Source organism: Oncorhynchus masou, chromosome 31, assembly GCF_036934945.1.
Source record: "Oncorhynchus masou masou isolate Uvic2021 chromosome 31, UVic_Omas_1.1, whole genome shotgun sequence".
In the NCBI taxonomy this organism is placed as follows: domain Eukaryota; kingdom Metazoa; phylum Chordata; class Actinopteri; order Salmoniformes; family Salmonidae; genus Oncorhynchus; species Oncorhynchus masou.
This window is the reverse complement of record NC_088242.1, coordinates 852142-874339: the sequence shown is the minus strand read 5'-3', so window position 1 is coordinate 874339 and position 22198 is coordinate 852142. Positions and strand designations below refer to the sequence as shown.

Genomic DNA, 22198 nt, shown 5'->3' with positions numbered 1-22198 from the left:
CACAACACAGTAACACAACACAGAGTAACACCACGCAGAGTAACACAACACAGAGTAACACAACACAACACAGTAACACAACACAACGTAACACAACACAACACAGAGTAACACAACACAACACAGAGTAACACAACACAACACAGTAACACAACACAGAGTAACACAACACAACACAGTAACACAACACAGAGTAACACAACACAGAGTAACACAACACAGAGTAACACAACACAGTTACACAACACAACACAGAGTAACACAACACAACACAGAGTTACACAACACAACACAGAGTAACACAACAAACAGAGTAACACAAGACAGAGTAACACAACACAACAGAGTAACACAACAAACAGAGTAACACAACACAACAGAGTAACACAACAAACAGAGTAACACAACACAACAGAGTAAAACAGAGTAACACAATACAACACAGAGTAACACAACACAGAGTAACACAACACAGAGTAACACAACACAGAGTAACACAACAGAGTAACACAACACAGCGCAACACAACACAGACCAACACAACACAACGTAACACAACACAGAGCAACACACCAGAGTAACACAACAAACAGAGTAACACAACGTAACACAAGAGTAAAACAACAGAGTAACACAACAGAGTAACACAACACAGAGTAACACAACATAACACAACACAGAGTAACACAACAGAGTAACACAACAGAGTAACATACCACAACACAGAGCAACACAACACAGAGTAACACAACACAACAGAGTAACACAACAGAGTAACACAACACAGAGTAACACAACACAACAGAGTAACACAACATAACACAACACAGAGTAACACAACAGAGTAACACAACACAACAGAGTAACACAACAGAGTAACACAACACAGAGTAACACAACACAACAGAGTAACACAACAGAGAAACACAACACAGAGTAACACAACACAACAGAGTAACACAACACAGAGTAACTAGGACATCACTATTGTTACACTGCATTGGCTTCTGTCAATGTGTCTGATGAAATGACCATGTGGAGGCCTGATCTCCCAGGATAAGGGCTAGAGCAGGGCTGTCACCTTCAGCACAATGCTAGAATCCGTCACAGCTGTTTATGCATATAAACCGCCAAGACAACAAATGCTGCAGGTTTAATCTGGGGTTTGTATAAATGTATTTTAGGTGACAGTATGATAAACTTTACAGAACTATGAAATTAAATACCAATTGATTGAATGAAATGATCAACATTGGTGTAATCACACAGCAATAAAATAAGCAGGGTCAACTAAACAGAGACATTAAAACGAAGTGGTCTTTACAGATGCTCCCACTCCTCCTGCCCTGTAGGAGGCAACACAAAGACTCTGCAGCAGTGGAGGAATGGAAGGACCATCTTCCTCAGTGAATAAAAAAAAGTTAAACAGTTATCTTTTTTACATAAAACTAGACTATAAAACTATAAGACTGCTTCCATCACGTGGACTGGGATATGTTACATATTGCGTCAGACAACAACATTGACGAATACGCTGATTCGGTGTGCGAGTTCATTAGAACGTGCGTTGAAGATGTCGTTCCCATAGCAACGATTAAAACATTCCCAAACCAGAAACCGTGGATTGATGGCAGCATTCGCGTGAAACTGAAAGCGCGAACCACTGCTTTTAATCAGGGCAAGGTGACTGGAAACATGACCGAATACAAACAGTGCAGCTATTCCCTCCGTAAGGCAATCAAACAAGCTAAGCGTCAGTATAGAGACAAAGTAGAATCTCAATTCAACGGCTCAGACACAAGAGGTATGTGGCAGGGTCTACAGTCAATCACGGACTACAGGAAGAAATCCAGCCCAGTCACGGACCAGGATGTCTTGCTCCCAGGCAGACTAAATAACTGTTTTGCCCGCTTTGAGGACAATACAGTGCCACTGACACGGCCTGCAACGAAAACATGTGGACTCTCCTTCACTGCGGACTCTCCTTCACTGCAGCCGAGGTGAGTAAAACATTTAAACGTGTTAACCCTCGCAAGGCTGCAGACCCAGACGGCATCCCCAGCCGCGCCCTCAGAGCATGCGCAGACCAGCTGGCTGGTGTGTTTACGGACATATTCAATCAATCCCTATCTCAGTCTGCTGTTCCCACATGCTTCAAGAGGGCCACCATTGTTCCTGTTCCCAAGAAAGCTAAGGTAACTGAGCTAAACGACTACCGCCCCGTAGCACTCACTTCCGTCATCATGAAGTGCTTTGAGAGAATAGTCAAGGACCATTTCACCTCCACCCTACCTGACACCCTAGACCCACTCCAATTTGCTTACCTCCCAAATAGGTCCACAGACGATGCAATCTCAACCACACTGCACACTGCCCTAACCCATCTGGACAAGAGGAATACCTATGTGAGAATGCTGTTCATCGACTACAGCGCGGCATTTAACACCATAGTACACTCCAAGCTCGTCATCAAGCTCGAGACCCTGGGTCTCGACCCCGCCCTGTGCAACTGGGTACTGGACTTCCTGACGGGCCGCCCCCAGGTGGTGAGGGTAGGCAACAACATCTCCACCCGGCTGATCCTCAACACTGGGGCCCCACAAGGGTGCGTTCTGAGCCCTCTCCTGTACTCCCTGTTTACCCATGACTGCGTGGCCACGCACGCCTCAAACTCAATCATCACAACAGTGGTAGGCTTGATTACCAACAACGACGAGACGGCCTACAGGGAGGAGGTGAGGGCCCTCGGAGTGTGGTGTCAGGAAAATAACCTCACACTCAACGTCAACAAAACTAAGGAGATGATTGTGGACTTCAGGAAACAGCAGAGGGAACACCCCCCTATCCACATCGATGGAACAGTAGTGGAGAGGGTAGTAAGTTTTAAGTTCCTCGGCATACACATCACAGACAAACTGAATTGGTCCACCCACACAGACAGCATCGTGAAGAAGGCGCAGCAGCGCCTCTTCAACCTCAGGAGGCTGAAGAAATTCGGCTTGTCACCAAAAGCACTCACAAACTTCTACAGATGCACAATCGAGAGCATCCTGTCGGCCTGTATCACTGCCTGGTACGGCAACTGCTCCGCCCTCAACCGTAAGGCTCTCCAGAGGGTAGTGAGGTCTGCACAACGCATCACTGGGGGCCAACTACCTGCCCTCCAGGACACCTACACCAACCGATGTCACAGGAAGGCCATAAAGATCATCAAGGACAACAACCACCCGAGCCACTGCCTGTTCACCCCGCTATCATCCAGAAGGTGAGGTCAGTTCAGGTGCATCAAAGCTGGGACCGAGAGACTGAAAAACAGCTTCTATCTCAAGGCCATCAGACTGTTAAATAGCAACCACTAACATTGAATGGCTGCTGCCAACACACTGACTCAACTCCAGCCACTTTAATAAATGGGAATTGATGGGAAAGGATGTAAAATATATCACTAGCCACTTTAAACAATGCTACCTAATATAATGTTTACATACCCTACATTATTCATCTCATATGTATACGTATATACTGTACTCTATATCATCTACTGCATCTTTATGTAATACATGTATCACTAGCCACTTTAACTATGCCACTTTGTTTACATACTCATCTCATATGTATATACTGTACTCGATACCATCTACTGTATCTTGCCTATGCTGCTCTGTACCATCACTCATTCATATATCCTTATGTACATATTCTTTATCCCCTTACACTGTGTATAAGACAGTAGTTTAGGAATTGTTAGTTAGATTACTTGTTGGTTATTACTGCATTGTCGGAACTAGAAGCACAAACATTTCGCTACACTCGCATTAACATCTGCTAAACATGTGTATGTGACAAATAAAATTTGATTTGATTTGATAATATATTCATATGACCAAATAATTTATTAAAAGACATTTTTGCAATGAAGGTATACAGTAGCCTTAACAGCACTCTGTAGGGTAGCACCATGGTGTAGCCGGAGGACAGCTAGCTTCCATCCTCCTCTGGGTACATTGACTTTACTTACAAAACCTAGCAGGCTCATGGTTCCTACCCACTTCCATAGTAATTGGAAGGTCTATGTGGCAGGCTATGTGCTCACTGCCCACAAAATGAGGTAGAAACTGAGCTGAACTTTTAACCTACTGCCAAATGTATGACCCTATGAGACACATATTTCCCTCAGATGACACAGATCCACAAAGAATTTGAAAACAAATCCAATTTTGATAAACTCCCATATCTACAGGGTGAAATACCACAGTGTGACATCACAGCAGAAATATTTGTTGCCACAAGAAAAGGTCAACCAGTGAAGAACAATTACCATTGTAAATACAACCCATATTTATGTTTATTTATTTTCCCTTTTGTACTTTAACTATTTTAACATCGTTACAACACTGGAATTTTTGAGAGTGTAATGTTTACTGTTAATTTGTTATTGTTTATTTCACGTGTTTTCCATGCCAATAAAGCCATTTGAATTTAAATGATATTAAGAGAGAGAGAGAGACAGAGAGAGAGAGCTAACTATATTTAGTTGTATATTTTTTCACTCCCTAGCGAATGCAGCTAGCTAGTTTAGCCTGCTCAGTGAGAAAATGCTTTGTTAGCTAGCTGGCTATCCAACACTTGAACTCAAATCAAGGTACACTTTTGGTTTTATTAATTTATTGCCCACCAGCCAAACTGCTTGCTGACTCTATACTTTACTGCATGATTATAGAGTGTTTCCTAATGTGTTAGTTCTCGTAGCTATATTGACTATGATGTTAGCTAATATGGTGACAATGATGTAGGCTGTGTGTAGCAGTTAGCAGTTATGATATGAAGGTTTGGCTTGAAAATGCCTGGTCACAGACAGCTGATGTGTTGTGCATTGAAGTACACAAGCAAAAGGGACCTGGTGAGCTCCGAGGTACCGGAACAAACAGTGAGCACTAGAGTGGGGTGACCTGGTGAGCTCCGAGGTACCGGAACAAACAGTGAGTGGGGTGACCTGGTGAGCTCTGAGGTACCGGAACAAACAGTGAGCACTAGAGTGGGTCCTGTGTGGCTCAGTCGGTAGAGCATGGCGCTTGCAACGCCAAGCGTCGTGGGTTCGATTCCCGCTGGGACCACCCATATGTAAAAGTAGTGGCCCCAGCCGACTTGTAGGTCGCTTTGGACAAAAGCGTCTGCTAAATGGGATATATTATTATTATTATTATTAGAGTGGGGTGACCTGGTGAGCTCCGAGGTACCGGAACAAACAGTGAGTGGGGTGACCTGGTGATCTCCGAGGTACCGGAACAAACAGTGAGTGGGGTGACCTGGTGATCTCCGAGGTACCGGAACAAACAGTGAGTGGGGTGACCTGGTGATCTCCGAGGCACCGGAACACATTCCCCATTTTCATGCCACAAGAAGTACGGGATCCGGCCAAATAGGTTCCGGACAAAAACCAGTCCAAAACAGAGAGCTGTCGGATCCTGTTCCGGGAAGGTTCCGGCTCAAATGAATCACTGGATCAGGGTGTATTCATTACGCTGAATCTTTTTTTTTTCCTCCCCAATTTCCTGTATCCAATTGGTAGTTACAGTATTGTCTCATCGCTGCAACTCCCGTACGGACTCGGGAGAGGCGAAGGTCGAGAGCCGTGTGTCCTCCGAAACACAACCCATCCAAGCCGCACTGCTTCTTGACACAACGCCCACTTAACCCGGAAGCCAGTGTGTCGGAGGAAACACCATACACCTGGCTACCATGTCAGCGTGCACTGTGCCCGGCCCGCCACTGGAGTCGCTAGAGCACGATGGGATAAGGGCATCCTTGCCGGCCAAACCCTCCCCTAACCTGGACGACTCTGGGCCAATTGCGCACCGCCCATGGGTCTCCCGGTCGCGGTCGGCTGCGACAGAGCCTGGACTCGAACCCAGAATCTCTAGTGGCACAGCTAGCACTGCAATACAGACCATTGTGCCACTCGGGAGGCTCATTCCGCTGATTCTGTTGAAAAACGTTTATTAAACAGAAGCAAACAGACTGAAACGAGGATGAACATACCTGACTTTGTCGAATAGAAACTCTCGTTTGCAACTCTTGGATGATTACACCCAGATAGACGCAAGGTGGTATTGAATATGTCACTGTCTGTCACCTTGATGACTCAAATGCTTCTCTCGACCTGTGCACCTACATTTTATACTTTAATTCATAGGCTGGGTTGTAGCAACCTCATGATGGGTATAGGGAACATTTGACTATCACGTACAGTGCCTTCGGAAAACATTCAAACCCCTTGACATTTTGTTAGGTTACAGCCTTATTCTAAAATTGATTCAATTGTTTTTTTTTCCCTCATCAATCTACACACAAAACCCCATAATGACGAATCAAAAACTGTTTTTTTAATGTTTGCTAATTTATTAAAAATAAAAAACAGAAATATCACATTTACATAATTATTCAGACCCTTTACAAGAGTACTTTGTTGAAGCACCTTTGGCAGCGATTACAGCGTTGAGTCTTCTTGTGTATGACGCTACAATTTTATTTATTTTACCTTTATTTAACTAGGCAAATCAGTTAAGAATAAATTCTTATTTTCAATGACGGCCTAGGAACAGTGTGTTAACTGCCTGTTCAGGGGCAGAATGACAGATTTGTACCTCGTCAGCTCAGGGATTCGATCTTACTAGTTCAACGCTCTAACCACTAGGCTAGAATTTGATCTTAACTGACTTGCCTAGTTAAATAAAGGTAAAATAAAAATGTTTTTAAGTATTCAGACCCTTTACTCAGTACTTTGTTGAAGCACCTTTGGCAGTGATTACAGCCTCAAGTCTTCTTGGCTATGACACTGCCAGCTCGGCACACCTGTATTCGGGGAGTTTCTCCTAATCTCCTCTGCAGATCCTCTCAATCTCGATCAGGTTGGATGGGGAGCGTTGCTGCACAGCTATTATCAGGTCTCTCCAGAGATGTTTGATCGGGTTCAAGTCCAGGCTCTGGCTGGGCCACTCAAGGACATTCAGAGACTTGTCCCGAAGTCACTTCTGTATTGTATGGCTATGTGCTTAGGGTCGTTGTCCTGTTGGAAGGTGAACCTCCTCCCCAGTCTGAGGTCCTGAGCGCTCTGGAGCAGGTTTTCATCAAGGATCTCTCTGTACTTTGCTCCATTGGACTTTGCCTCAATCCTGACTAGTCTCCCAGTCTCTGCCGCTGAAAATCATCCCCACAGCATGATGCTACCACCATCATGCTTCACCGTATGGATGGTGCCAGGTTTTCTCCAGACGTAACACTTGGCATTCAGGCCAAAGAGTTCAATATTGGATTAAAAGGAAGTGATTCCCAAACCTTCCATAACAAAGCTATCACATACAGAAAAATTAACCTGGAGAAGAGTCCCCTAAGCAATCTGGTCCTGGTGCTCTGTTCACAAACACAAACAGACCCTACAGAGCCCCAGGAGAGCAACACAATTAGACCCAACCAAGGGCGAGAGGAGTGCAAGGAAATCTGAAGCCTTCAACGGATCCTTTGTGCACAGCTGTGCTGCTCACTCGCTCTCTCTTCGATGTCAGTTGTACTGGAAGACAAGAGGCCGACCACACAGTGGGGTCATTCAGAAGAGCTGGCACTAGAAAGGATACAACCATCTCTGTGGGCTATCTGTTTACAAAGTCCACCACACAACCCATCTTTTTACATATCATCATTTGATCATTTGTTTCCTTGTATTGATATTGAAAAGGCTTCTGGTTTAGGAAAATACTTCATTCCTTTCATTTGATTTAAGTCGCTCTCTTCTGTCTCTCTCTCTCTGGTCCATATCTCTCTCTCTCTTCTGTCTCTCTCTCTCTGGTCCATATCTCTCTCTCTTCTGTCTCTCCCTCTCTCTGGTCCATATCTCTCTCTCTTCTGTCTCTCCCTCTCTCTGGTCCATATCTCTCTCTCTGGTCCATATCTCTTTATCTTCTCTCTCTCTCTCTCTCTCTCTCTCTGGTCCATATCTCTCTCTCTCTGGTCCATATCTATCTCTCTGCTGTCTCTCTCTCTCTGGTCCATATCACTCCTTCTTCTGTCTGTCTCTCTCTCTCTCTCTGGTCCATATCTCTCTTATGTCTCTCTCTCTCTGGTCCATATCTCTCTTTCTGTCTCTCTCTCTCTGGTCCATATCTCTCTCTCTGGTCCATATCTCTCTCTCTGCTGTCTCTCTGGTCCATATCTCTCTTCTGTCTCTCTCTCTCTGGTCCATATCTCTCTCTCTTCTGTCTCTCTCTCTCTCTGGTCCATATCTCTCTCTCTGCTGTCTCTCTGGTCCATATCTCCCTTCTGTCTCTCTCTCTGGTCCATATCTCTCTCTCTCTTCTGTCTCTCTCTCTCTGGTCCATATCTCTCTCTCTTCTGTCTCTCTCTCTCTGGTCCATATCTCTCTGTCTCTTCTGTCTCTCTCTCTCTCTTCTGTCTCTCTCGCTTCTGTCTCTCTCTCTTCTGTCTCTCTCTCTTCTGTCTCTCTCTCTCTCTCTCTTCTGTCTCTCTCTCTGGGCCATATCCCTCTCTCTTCTCTCTCTCTCTCTCTGGGCCATATCTCTCTCTCTTCTCTCTCTCTCTCTCTGGGCCATATCTCTCTCTCTTCTGTCTCTCTCTTTCTCTGGTCCATATCTCTCTCTCTTCTGTCTCTCTCTCTCTCTGGTCCATCTCTCTCTCTCTCTCTCTTCTGTCTCTCTCTCTCTGGTCCATATCACTCTCTCTTCCATTTCTCCAAGGCATCAGCTAAATATGGCCTGGTCCGTCCCACAAAGCTTCCACATTACCAAACTAACCTTCATAACCCTCAGCTCAGATGATGTCATGGCACAAACATGTTGCGGAGACAGGGAGAAGGAAGAACATTAGAGAAAGAGGAAAGATTGAGAGAATACTTAAAGGACAGAAAGAGGGAGATTAGGAGAGACACAGTAGGAGAGAGATTAGGAGAGAGACAGTAAGAGAGAGATTAGGAGAGAGACAGTAGGAGATAGACAGTAGGAGAGAGACAAGAGGAGAGAGATTAGGAGGGGGCAGGAGGAGAGAGATTAGGGGAGAGACAGGGAGCAGCAAAGGGTGAGGCCCTGTATATAGGGGGTTACTAAAGGTTACTCCCAGGTTGTACAGTCAGTACATAACTAAGCAAATCACATTTTGGATGACAGGTGTCTGATAGGAGGCTGATGGTATTATCTCCTATGTTTGGACACAGAAAGGAAAGACTCTTCCTAAAGGAGAAGGAAACACCTCCCAGTAGCTCCATTGTGAGGTAGAATAACACACACACACACAGTGGCTGCTTGCAGCACTTAAACTATGTTTATACAACTTCCTGTTAGCAGCAGGCTAAAATAGTTCAGCAGGAAATCAGGAAGAAACTAAGCAGAGCAAAGTCTCAACACAAGGGGCAGAATTTAACCTTTATTTAACAAGACAAATCAGTTAAGAACAAATTCTCATTTACAATTAAAGAGCCATATTCTCAAAAGTCTCTTCATTCAAAGACACAATCATGGACACTCTTACTGACAGCTGTGGCTGCTTTGCGTGATGTATTGTTGTCTCTACCTTCTTGCCCTTTGTGCTGTTGTCTGTGCCCAATAATGGTTGTACTCTGTGCTGCTGCCATGTTGTGTTGCTATCAAGTTGTTGTCATGCTGTGTTGTTGTCTTAGATCTCTCTTTATGTGGTGTTGTGTTGTCTCTATTGTGTTTTGTCCTATATTTTAATGCAATTTATTTATTTATTTTAATCCCAGCCTCAGTCATTGTAAATAAGAATTGGTTATTAACTGACTTGCCTAGTTAAATAAAGGTTGAATAAAAATAAATAAATGGCAGTCACCATACCCTACTTCCACACCAACAATTTCAAATATGCTTCTAAAATCATTCCAACCCTCATTAACAGGCCAATGCGAGCCTTTTACAGGGTTGGCTTTACGTGGACAGAAAAGGCAGGACTCCGCTGTTCCATCACACGTGCAATGATGTCAGTAACTTCTTTGTTGTAATATTCCAAACAGACGTGGCAATTTCACCAATTAAGGATTCAAACTTTAAGTTATGTATTTTACCACTTCGTTTTGTCTCATTCACAGCACTCCAGGGTAGTTTTGATATTGCTACCCTAGTATAATTTAGACAAATAGAGGATCTATTCTGGAGTGGAATTAGGTGAAGGAAAAAAACAGTTATGTTGCTGACTGTTTAGAGTGATGAACACGTCTGGAGGGGCTGAAAGTTGACTTTCACTTCCTCTAATGCTCTGTGGAATCTGTGGTCAGTCAGTCAGATTGGCTGTGGCAGATCCTAGCCTGTCTCTCGGAGAGATTAGCTCTGCAGATCCGCAAACCTTTGTTTTTATGACATCCTCTGCATTCCTGTTCACCTCCCTCAACCAATGGAAAGCTGTCTTTAACATCCTGAACTGAAGTGAGCCAATGGGAACTGTGTTTAACATGAGGACGTCGCCAACAGACATGGAAGCTCTGCTTCTATCTCCTAAGACACGACAGACATGGAAGCTCTGCTTCTATCTCCTAAGACCCAACAGACATGGAAGCTCTGCTTCTATCTCCTAAGACATGACAGACATGGAAGCTCTGCCTCTGTCTCCTCAGACATGACACTGTATACAGTGGGGAGAACAAGTATTTGATAACCTGCAAAATCGGCAGTGTTTCCTACTTACAAAGCATGTAGAGGTCTGTAATTTTATCATAGGAACACTTCAACTGTGAGAGACAGAATCTATAACAAAAATCCAGAAAATCACATTGTATGATTTCTAAGTAATTCATTTTCATTTTATTGCATGACATAAGTATTTGTTCACCTAACAACCAGTAAGAATTCCGGCTCTCACAGACCTGTTAGTTTTTCTTTAAGAAGCCCTCCTGTCCTCCACTCATTACCTGTATTAACTGCACCTGTTTGAACTCGTTACCTGTATAAAAGACACCTGTCCACACACTCAATGAAACAGACTCCAACCTCTCCACAATGGCCAAGACCAGAGAGCTGTGTAAGGACATCAGGGGTACAATTGTAGACCTGCACAAGGCTGGGAGGGGCTACAGGACAATAGGCAAGTAGCTTGGTGAGAAGGCAACAACTGTTGGCACAATTATTAGAAAATGGAAGAAGTTCAAGATGAGTCAATCACCCTTGGTCTGGGGCTCCATGCAAGATCTCACCTCCTGGGGCATCAATGATAATGAGGAAGGTGAGGGAATGACCTGAAGAGAGCTGGGATCACAGTCTCAAAGAAAACCATTAGTAACACACTACGCCGTCATGGATTAAAATCCTGCAGCGCACGCAGGGTACCAGGGATCAAGCCAGCGCATGTCCAGGCTCGTCTGAAGTTTGCCAATGACCATCTGGATGATCCAGAGGGGGAATGGGAGAAGGTCATGTGGTCTGATGATACAAAAATAGAGATTTTTGGTCAAAACTCCACTCGCGGGTTTGGAGGAAGAAGAAGGATGGACTCCTGAACATCTAATCAAATGGCTACCCAGACTATTTGTATTGTCCCCACCTGCTACTCTGCTGCTACTCTCTGTAATTATCTATGCACAGGCACTTTAATAACTCTACCTACATGTACATATTACCTCGACACCGGTGCCCCTGCACCTTGACTCTGTACCGGTACCCCCTGTATATAGCCTCCACATTGACTCTGTACCGGTACCCCCTGTATATAGTGACTACATATTGACTCTGTACCGGTACCCCTATATATAGCCCCCTGTATATAGCCTCCACATTGATTGACTCTGTACCGGTACCCCCTGTATATAGCCTCCACATTGACTCTGTACCGGTACCCCCTGTATATAGTCTACATATTGACTCTGTACCGGTACCCCCTGTATATAGCCTCCACATTGACTCTGTACCGGTACCCCCTGTATATAGCCTCCACATTGACTCAGTACCGGTACCCCCTGTATATAGCCTCCACATTGACTCTGTACCGGTACCCCCTGTATATAGCCTCCACATTGACTCTGTACCGGTACCCCCTGTATATAGCCTCCACATTGACTCTGTATTTACATATTCCACATTGACTCTGTCATTATAGCCTCCACACTCTGTACCCCCTGTTTATAGACATTGACTCTGTACCGGTACCCCCTGTATATTATGTACCGGTACCCCCTGTTTATAGCCTCCACATTGACTCTGTACCGGTACCCCCTGTATATCATTGACTCTGTACGGTACCCCCTGTATATAACCTCCACATTGACTCTGCTGTTTATAGCCTCCACATTGACTCTTATAGCCTCCACATTGACTCTTGGTACCCCCTGTATATGGCCTCACATTGACTCTGTTACGGTACCCCCTGTATATAACCTCCACATTGACTCTGTTCCGGTACCCCCTGTTTATAGCCTCCACATTGACTCTGTACCGGTACCCCCTGTATATGGCCTCCACATTGACTCTGTACCGGTACCCCCTGTATATAGTCTCGCTATTGTTACTTTAATACTCTTTAATTATTTGTTACTTTATTTCTCATTTTTTAACTTTTTTTTAACTGCATTGTTGGTTAAGTGCTTGTAAGTCAGCATTTCACTGTAAATTCTACATTGTAGTCGGCAGATGTGACTAAGATTTGATTTGATTAGCCTCATTATTCATTATAGATTTTGATTTGATGGTCCTGAAACATGATCTCTGCAACCGCTAATAACCTGCTTGTCGTCTCTATCCGTCCGCATGGCCCTGAAACATGATCCCTTGATAACCTGCCTGTCGTCTCTAGCCGTCCGGATGGGAAACATGATCCCTGCTACCATTGGGGGCCAGAGCATGGCCCTGAAACATGATTTTGACTGGGCTGTCCGCATGGCCCTGAAACATGATACCTCCTCAGCCTGCCTGGTAGGGATGGCTGAAACATGGCCTAAGAGCCTGTGGATGAACCGGTGGCCCCTTGGTGTAGGGCCTAGCCGATCATGGCCCTGACATGATCCCTGCTACCGCTAACAGCCTGCCTGTCGTCTCTATCCCTGGCCCTGAAACATGACTCTGTTCCGGTAACAGCCTGCCTGTTTATAGCCTCCATGGCATTGATGATCTGCTACCGCTAACAGCCTGCCTGTTTATAGTCCCATCCACATTGACTCTGTACTAACAGCCCCCTGTATATGGCCTCCACATTGGCCCTGACTCTGTTCCGCTAACAGCCTGCCTGTATCTAGCCTCCCGGATGGCCCTGAAATTGACTCTGTACCGCTAACAGCCTGCCTGTGTTTATAGCCTCCATGGCCCTGAAACATGACTCTGTACCGCTAACAGCCTGCCTGTTTCTAGCCTCCACATTGAAACATGATCCCTGCTACCGCTAACAGCCTGCCTGTCGTATATGGCCTCCTGAAACATGATCCTCTGCTACCGCTAACAGCCTGCCTGTCGTCTCTAGTCCGGATGGCCCTGAAACATGATCCCTGCTACCGCTAACAGCCTGCCTGTCGTCTTAGCCGTCCGGATGGCCCTGAAACATGATCCCTGCTACCGCTAACAGCCTGCCTTCGTCTTAGCCGTCCGCATTTTGAAACATGATCCCTTTTAACAGCCTGCCATTGTTGGCATTGAAACATGATCCCTGCTACCGCTAACAGCCTGCCTGTAGCCGTCCGGATGGCCCAGCATTTCAGCCTGCCTAAATTCTAGCCGTCCGCATGGCCCTGAAACATGATCCCTGACTACAGCCTTTGATTCCGCATGCCCTGAAACATGATTAGCCAGCCTGCCATTGAAACATGATCCTTATAGCTAACAGCCTTTTGATTTGATGGTCCTGAAACATGATCTCTGCAACCGCTAATAACCTGCTTGTCGTCTCTAGCCGTCCGCATGGCCCTGAAACATGATCCCTGCTACCGCTAACAGCCTGCCTGTCGTCTCTAGCCGTCCGGATGGCCCTGAAACATGATCCCTGCTACCGCTAACAGCCTGCCTGTCGTCTCTAGCCGTCCGGATGGCCCTGAAACATGATCCCTGCTACCGCTAACAGCCTGCCTGTCGTCTCTAGCCGTCCGCATGGCCCTGAAACATGATCCCTGCTACCGCTAACAGCCTGCCTGTCGTCTCTAGCCGTCCGGATGGCCCTGAAACATGATCCCTGCTACCGCTAACAGCCTGCCTGTCGTCTCTAGCCATCCGCATGGCCCTGAAACATGATCCTGCTACCGCTAACAGCCTGCCTGTCGTCTCTAGCCGTCCGGATGGCCCTGAAACATGATCCCTGCTACCGCTAACAGCCTGCCTGTCGTCTCTAGCCGTCCGGATGGCCCTGAAACATGATCCCTGCTACCGCTAACAGCCTGCCTGTCGTCTCTAGCCGTCCGCATGGCCCTGAAACATGATGATCCCTGCTACCGTCCGCATGGCCCTGAAACATGCCTGCCTACAGCTAACAGCCTGCCTGTCTCTAGCCGTCCGGATGGCCCTGAAACATGATCCCTGCTACCGCTAACAGCCTGCCTGTCGTCTCTAGCCGTCCGGATGGCCCTGAAACATGATCCCTGCTACCGCTAACAGCCTGCCTGTCGTCTCTAGCCGTCCGCATGGCCCTGAAACATGATCTCTGCTACCCCTAACATCCACATGGTCTTACTTTCCATGCTGCCGGACAATCCTCTCCTCCTCTGCTCCGTTTCATGAACAAAACAAAAACATTAACAAAGGCGCTGGGGGGGTGGGGGAAACAGTAGCGCCGTTTCCCCGAATGTTGGTTTTTATAATTTCGGGCTCTATTCTAAATCTCATTCAATCTTGGCTTTTGTGGAAGGGAATTACATTTACATTTAGCTCTCACATCCCAATGGATAGACATTGCTATGCCTGTGAGGATTGTTGAGAAACTGTTCCTGAAACTGCATCTGAAACTGCATCTGAAACGGCATCATATGAAATATAACAGCAGCAGCCGAGGTAGGGTTGGCCCAAACACACACTTCCTGTACTGACACATGGGACACATAAACCAGCTGAAAATAATGATACACACACCCTGGTGCAGATACTCACACACACACACGATCTCATGTGGGTTGCTGCTGTGTACACGTTGTCACATAGGGGCAGTAATGTAACGATCAACAGACAGAAACCAGGGAAAGAAAACAGTGTGTAACTGTCAGAAGAGGGGGTGAAAGATGTCCTTCACATGTTAACAACATACACATTTCTTCCATACTTAAGTGTCCAAAACAGTCATGATTGATATCAATATGAGAAAAACGTTACCGGCTAACTCTCTGATCAGCAGTTTGACCAGTAGCTGAGGACATTTTCCACGAGACGGAATAGGGACTTCCCTCTATTTATATTAAAAAGGCCAATAGTTAACCAAGGCCAGAAGCAGAATAGTCGAATGGCTATTGTCCAGACCCCAAGGGTATGTCCACTCCATGGTTACCCCGAGGGTATGTCCACTCCATGGTTACCCCGAGGGTATGTCCACTCCATGGTGATATGGTTAACCCGAGGGTATGTCCACTCCATGGTTACCCCGAGGGTATGTCCACTCCATGGTTACCCTGAGGGTATGTCCACTCCATGGTGATATGGTTAACCCGAGGGTATGTCCATTCCATGGTGATATGGTTAACCCGAGGGTATGTCCATTCCATGGTTACCCCGAGGGTATGTCCACTCCATGGTTACCCCGAGGGTATGACCACTCCATGGTGATATGGTTACCCCGAGGGTATGTCCACTCCATGGTTACCCCGAGGGTATGTCCACTCCATGGTTACCCCGAGGGTATGTCCACTCCATGGTTACCCCGAGGGTATGTCCACTCCATGGTTATGTCCCTCCATGGTTACCCCGAGGGTATGTCCACTCCATGGTTACCCCGAGGGTATGTCCACTCCATGGTTACCCCGAGGGTATGTCCACTCCATGGTTACCCCGAGGGTATGTCCACTCCATGGTGATATGGTTACCCCGAGGGTATGTCCACTCCATGGTTACCCCGAGGGTATGTCCACTCCATGGTTACCCCGAGGGATGTATCCATGGTTACCCCGAGGGTATGTCCACTCCATGGTTACCCCGAGGGTATGTCCACTCCATGGTTACCCCGAGGGTATGTCCACTCCATGGTGATATGGTTACCCCGAGGGTATGTCCACTCCATGGTAACCCCAAGGGTATGACCACTCCATGGTGATATGGTTACCCCGAGGGTATGTCCATTCCATGGTTACCCCAAGGGTATGTCCATTCCATGGTTACCCCGCGGGTATGACCACTCCATGGTGATATGGTTACCCCGAGGGTATGACCACTCCATGGTGATATGGTTACCCTGAGGGTATGACCACTCCATGGTGATATGGTTACCCCGAGGGTATGTCCACTCCATGGTGATATGGTTACCCCGAGGGTATGACCACTCCATGGTGATATGGTTACCCCGAGGGTATGTCCATTCCATGGTTACCCCGCGGGTATGACCACTCCATGGTTACCCCGAGGGTATGACCACTCCATGGTGATATGGTTAACCCGAGGGTATGACCATTCCATGGTTACCCCGAGGGTATGTCCACTCCATGGTGATATGGTTACCCCGAGGGTATGTCCACTCCATGGTAACCCCAAGGGTATGACCACTCCATGGTGATATGGTTACCCCGAGGGTATGTCCACTCCATGGTTACCCCGAGGGTATGTCCACTCCATGGTTACCCCAAGGGTATGTCCACTCCATGGTTACCCCGAGGGTATGTCCACTCCATGGTAACCCCAAGGGTATGACCACTCCATGGTGATATGGTTACCCCGAGGGTATGTCCATTCCATGGTTACCCCGAGGGTATGTCCATTCCATGGTTACCCCGAGGGTATGACCAATCCATGGTGATATGGTTACCCTGAGGGTATGACCACTCCATGGTGATATGGTTACCCTGAGGGTATGTCCACTTCACTGGTGTAGTCACCCTGTTACCTGGTGGCCCATCAAGCCTCTCTGAGCACAGTGAGATCCACTACTAATGTGTTGCTTACTGGTCCATACAAAATACAATAGCTTCCACTGCTACTCATGTGGTTTCCCAGTTTTCCTAGTTTTTCCCCATGTAGGCGAAGGTAACTTTATACCGTACATGCAGTGCATTTGGAAGGTATTCAGAATCCTTGACTTTTTCCACATTTTATTACGTTACAGTCTTATTCTAAAATGTTGTCAATTATTTTTTTCCCTCATCAAACTACACGCAATACTCCACAATGACAAAGCAAAAACTGGTTTGTCAAATTTTTTGCAAATTTCTAAAAGAAAGAGAAATATCACATTTATGTAGCGACAGGGTAGCCTAGTGGTTAGAGCGTTGGACTAGTAACTGAAAGTTTGCAAGTTCATATCCCCCAGCTGACAAGATACAAATCTGTCATTCTGCCCCTGAACAGGCAGTTAACCAACTGTTCCTAGGCCGTTATTGAAAATAAGAATTTGTTCTTAACTGACTTGCCTAGTTAAATAAAGGTAAAATAAAAATGTTTTTAAGTATTCAGACCCTTTACTCAGTACTTTGTTGAAGCACCTTTGGCAGTGATTACAGCCTCAAGTCTTCTTGGCTATGACACTGCAAGCTTGGCACATCTGTATTTGGGGAATTTCTCTCATTCTTCTCTGCACATTCTCTCAAGCTCTGTCTGGTTGGATGGGGAGCGTCGCTCACAGCTATTATCAGGTCTCTCCAGAGATGTTCGATTGGGTTCAAGTCCGGGCTCTGGCTGGGCCACTCAAGGACATTGAGAGACTTGTCCCGAAGCCACTTCTGTATTGTCTGGTTATGTGCTTAGGGTCTTTGTCCTTTTGGAAGGTGAACCTTCGCACCAGTCTGAGGTCCTGAGCGCTCTGGAGCAGGTTTTCATCAATGATCTCTCAGAACTTTGCTCCGTTCATCTTTCCCTCGATCCTGACTAGTCTCCCAGTCCCTGCCACTGAAAAACATCCCCACAGCAAGATGCTGCCACCACCATGCTTCACCGTAGGGATGGTGCCAGGTTTCCTCCAGACGAGATGCTTGGCATTCAGGCCAAAGAGTTCAATCTTGGATTCATCAGACCAAAGAATCTTGTTTCTCATAGTCTGAGAGTCTTCAGGTGCCTATTGGCAAACTCCAAGCGGACTGTGGTGCCTTTTACTGAGGAGTGGCTTCCATCTGGCCACTCTACCATAAAGGCCTGATGTTTTGGTATCATTACCCAGATCTGTGCCTCGACACAGTGGGGTTATAAAAGTGGGTGGGGTTATATCCTTCCTGTTTGGCCCTGTCCGGGGGTGTCCTCGGGTGGGGCCACAGTGTCTCCTGACCCCTCCTGTCTCAGCCTCCAGTATTTATGCTGCAGTAGTTTATGTGTCGGTGGGCTGGGGTCAGTTTGTTATATCTGGAGTACTTCTCCTGTCCAATTCGGTGTCCTGTGTGAATCTAAGTGTGTGTTCTCTAATTCTCTCCTTCTCTCTCTCGGAGGACCTGAGCCCTAGGACCATGCCCCAGGACTACCTGACATGATGACTCCTTGCTGTCCCCAATTCACCTGGCCGTGCTGCTGCTCCAGTTTCAACTGTTCTACCTTATTATTATTCGACCATGCTGGTCATTTATGAACATTTGAACATCTTGGCCATGTTCTGTTATAATCTCCACCTGGCACAGCCGGAAGAGGACTGGCCACCCCACATATGCTCTCTCTAATTCTCTTTCTTTCTCTCTCTCAGAGGACCTGAGCCCTAGGACCATGCCCCAGGACTACCTGACATGATGACTCCTTGCTGCCCCAGTCCACCTGGCCGTGCTGCTGCTCCAGTTTCAACTGTTCTGCCTTATTATTATTCGACCATGCTGGTCATTTATGAACATTTGAACATCTTGGCCATGTTCTGTTATAATCTCTACCCGGCACAGCCAGAAGAGGACTGGCCACCCCACATAGCCTGGTTCCTCTCTAGGTTTCTTCCTAGGTTTTGGCCTTTCTAGGGAATTTTTCCTAACCACCGTGCATCTACACCTGCATTGCTTGCTGTTTGGGGTTTTAGGCTGGGTTTCTGTACAGCACTTTGAGATATCAGCTGATGTACAAAGGGCTATATAAATAAATTTGATTTGATTTGATTTGCCTCTGAGCTCTACGGACATTTCCTTCAAACTTATGGCTTGGTTTTTGCTCTGACATGCACTGTCAACTGTGGGACCTTATATAGACAGGTGTGTGCCTTTCCAAATCATGTCCAATCAATTGAATTTACCACAGGTGAACTCCTATCAAGTTGTAGAAACATCAATGAAATTATCAATGAAAAAAGGATGCACCTAAGCTCAATTTTGAGCCTCATAGCAAAGGGTCTGAATACTTAGGTTTTTTAAAATCCATTTTAGAATAAGGCTGTAACGTAACAAAATGTCGCAAAAGTAAAGGGGTCTGAATACTTTCCGAAAGCCCTGTAAATATACAACCGTCTATGATAGAATCAGAGAACAGAAACACTTTCACAAAGTATTTTTCCCAAAGTAAAAAATCTGAGGTTACAGCTATTTGTTTGATTTGCGGTCCATGGCAGCCTTGCTGGGGTAGGAATAATATTTGATCTGAAAAGCACTTCTCAGCCTCCTGTTCTTTCAGAGATCTGGGACTACAAAGGGTCAGCTTCTCCTGAGAACATTCTCACTGAAGAAATGTGAGGATAATTTTCTAACAAGATGTCAGCGTTATATTTGTATCTTTCACACCTGAACGGTTCAGAGACATCTTCATTCTGTCATCCTCTCTCTCTCTCTCTGTTCTCTCTCTCTCTCTTTTCTTTCTGGTAGCCCCCATGGTGTGCTTCAACAAAGCTTAGTAGATAGTTGGCAGACTTACAAACAGCCTTACAGACAGCCCTGCAGACAGACGGACAGAGACAGACAGACAGACAGACAGACAGACAGACAGACAGACAGACAGACAGACAGACAGACAGACAGACAGACAGACAGACAGACAGACTTACAGCCCTACAGAAAGCCCTACAGACAGCCCTACAGACAGCTCTACAGACAGACTTACAGACTTACAGACAGCCCTACAGACAGACAGCCCTACAGACAGACAGCCCTACAGGCAGGCAGACAGACAGACAGACAGACAGACAGACAGACAGACAGACAGCCCTACAGGCTTACAAACAGCCTTACAGACAGACCTACAAGCAGACAGGCTTACAAACAGCCTTACATAGAGACAGCCTTACAGACAGCCTTACAGACAGACAGACAGACAGACAGACAGACAGACTTACAGCCCTACAGACAGACCTACAGAAAGCCCTACAGACAGCCCTACAGACAGCTCTACAGACAGACTTACAGACTTACAGACAGCCCTACAGACAGACAGCCCTACAGACAGACAGCCCTACAGGCAGGCAGACAGACAGACAGACAGACAGACAGACAGACAGACAGACAGACAGACAGACAGACAGACAGCCCTACAGGCTTACAAACAGCCTTACAGACAGACCTACAAGCAGACAGGCTTACAAACAGCCTTACAGAGAGACAGCCTTACAGACAGCCTTACAGACAGACAGACAGACAGACAGACAGACAGACAGACACTGTTGTAGTTTTGTCTGACCTGTATTAATATTCTAAATGATTGGCTTATTATAGGCACCACTCCATTGAGCAACACTCGATATGTATTTAATCTATTAGGAAAGCCTAGAGGGTAAGTTCATGTAAAACAACCAAGGATATGAAAGACAAAGATTCATGGAAACAGAACTATTGATACATATCGTGCACTGTCATCACTCCCCATTGAGTGAATAGCTACATAACAGCCTAAGCACTAAGTAGATCTTGTCATTTATACTAACCCATAACACTGACAACATTGTAGCTGTCTGACAAAGGTTTCCTACTGTGGGCCTCTCTCATACCACAACATTCTATCCATCCCTTATGTCAATATCATAATACCAAGAACAATCGATCACTATGAATAGGAAGCTGGTTCAGAGACACCACCTTCCAATGAGTTCACGTCGTTACCAAAATAACTGCTGAGTAAAAAGCCATTGACCTATCATGTAGCATTTGGTATAAATGTGGTCTACACTTAGTCAGTCCGTATGTTAGCCTATGAAGCTACAACGACATAGTATAAATGCAAACAACTTATATAAATAGCCTGGCAATATGATAATAATTCATTTAGGTTGGTTATGGTTGGTTACCTTCCATGCCTCCTTCGCAGTGATGATGATTATGTTGCGCGTCGCTGCGGTCCGTGTAGTTGTAGTCCATTTGAGTTACTTTGGCATTCCATCCGAATCAAAAGATTTTGGTTGTGGAATGAGAACCTTCAGGGTTCCACCGGCAGCAAGTAGTGGCTGAAACCCGTCATGTTCTAAAAGATGGAAAAACCCGACTGAGCTCATTTCCGCTGGGGAAAGTAGCAGGCTGTTCGATTCTCCCTCTCTTCGCTTGTTCCTCATATCAAATCAAATCCATTTGTATTTGTCACATGCGCCGAATATAACAGGTGTAGGTAGACCTTACGGTGAAATGCTTACATGTCCGTAATCAAATATTCTGCTTTGTGTCGAAAATCGTTAAATAACTTGATTCCTCTTGGGCGTCAATTCACTATGTTGCATCAAGATACACTTTGACAACCATAGAAAGAAGGTTAATTTCAGATAAAATGGGAACCAACTCGTTCAAAACGACAAAACGCTAGAAAACGCGCTATTATTATAAAAGTGGATTACTGTAGCATGTGTCAATACCGTTATAATCCAACCGAAGAGGAATAAAGCCCTCCTTTATTCTGCCTGTTGATGCGGACCCGTTATGCGTCGTGGTGGAAGAAGAAAGAAACGTGAGGTGCTGCTTCCTACGTGAGATGGAATTTGACTCCTTCGCCTTCAGGCCGCCTTTTAAAAGGGCAAGACAAGAGCCAATAGCTGAGAATGCTGAGATATATTAGTTTACAGAAATGCATGGTTACTTGTATTGACTTAGAATAAATGAAAATAGCCTAATAATAACGTTTTAATAATATTGTTGTCGCCAACTGTATTATTGATGTATTCTAGTGCGCAACCAGACTGGTCTCATAGACTAGACATAGTCCATTTCATTCCCGTAGTA

At 45.9% G+C, this 22198-nt stretch overlaps 1 protein-coding gene across 3 annotated transcripts in view; it reads right to left on the bottom strand.

Annotated features, from left to right (window-relative positions):
* The window catches only part of LOC135523348 (disrupted in schizophrenia 1 protein-like), an 82648-nt gene extending 60748 nt beyond the window's left edge, over positions 1-21900 (bottom strand). For all 3 annotated transcript variants that reach the window (XM_064949968.1, XM_064949969.1, XM_064949970.1), the window contains exon 1: positions 21280-21900. In XM_064949968.1, the coding sequence (XP_064806040.1) occupies positions 21280-21349 (70 nt within the window). In that variant the 5' untranslated portion in view covers positions 21350-21900. The remainder of the gene's footprint in view (positions 1-21279) is intronic.
* Positions 21901-22198: the final 298 nt, after the last annotated feature.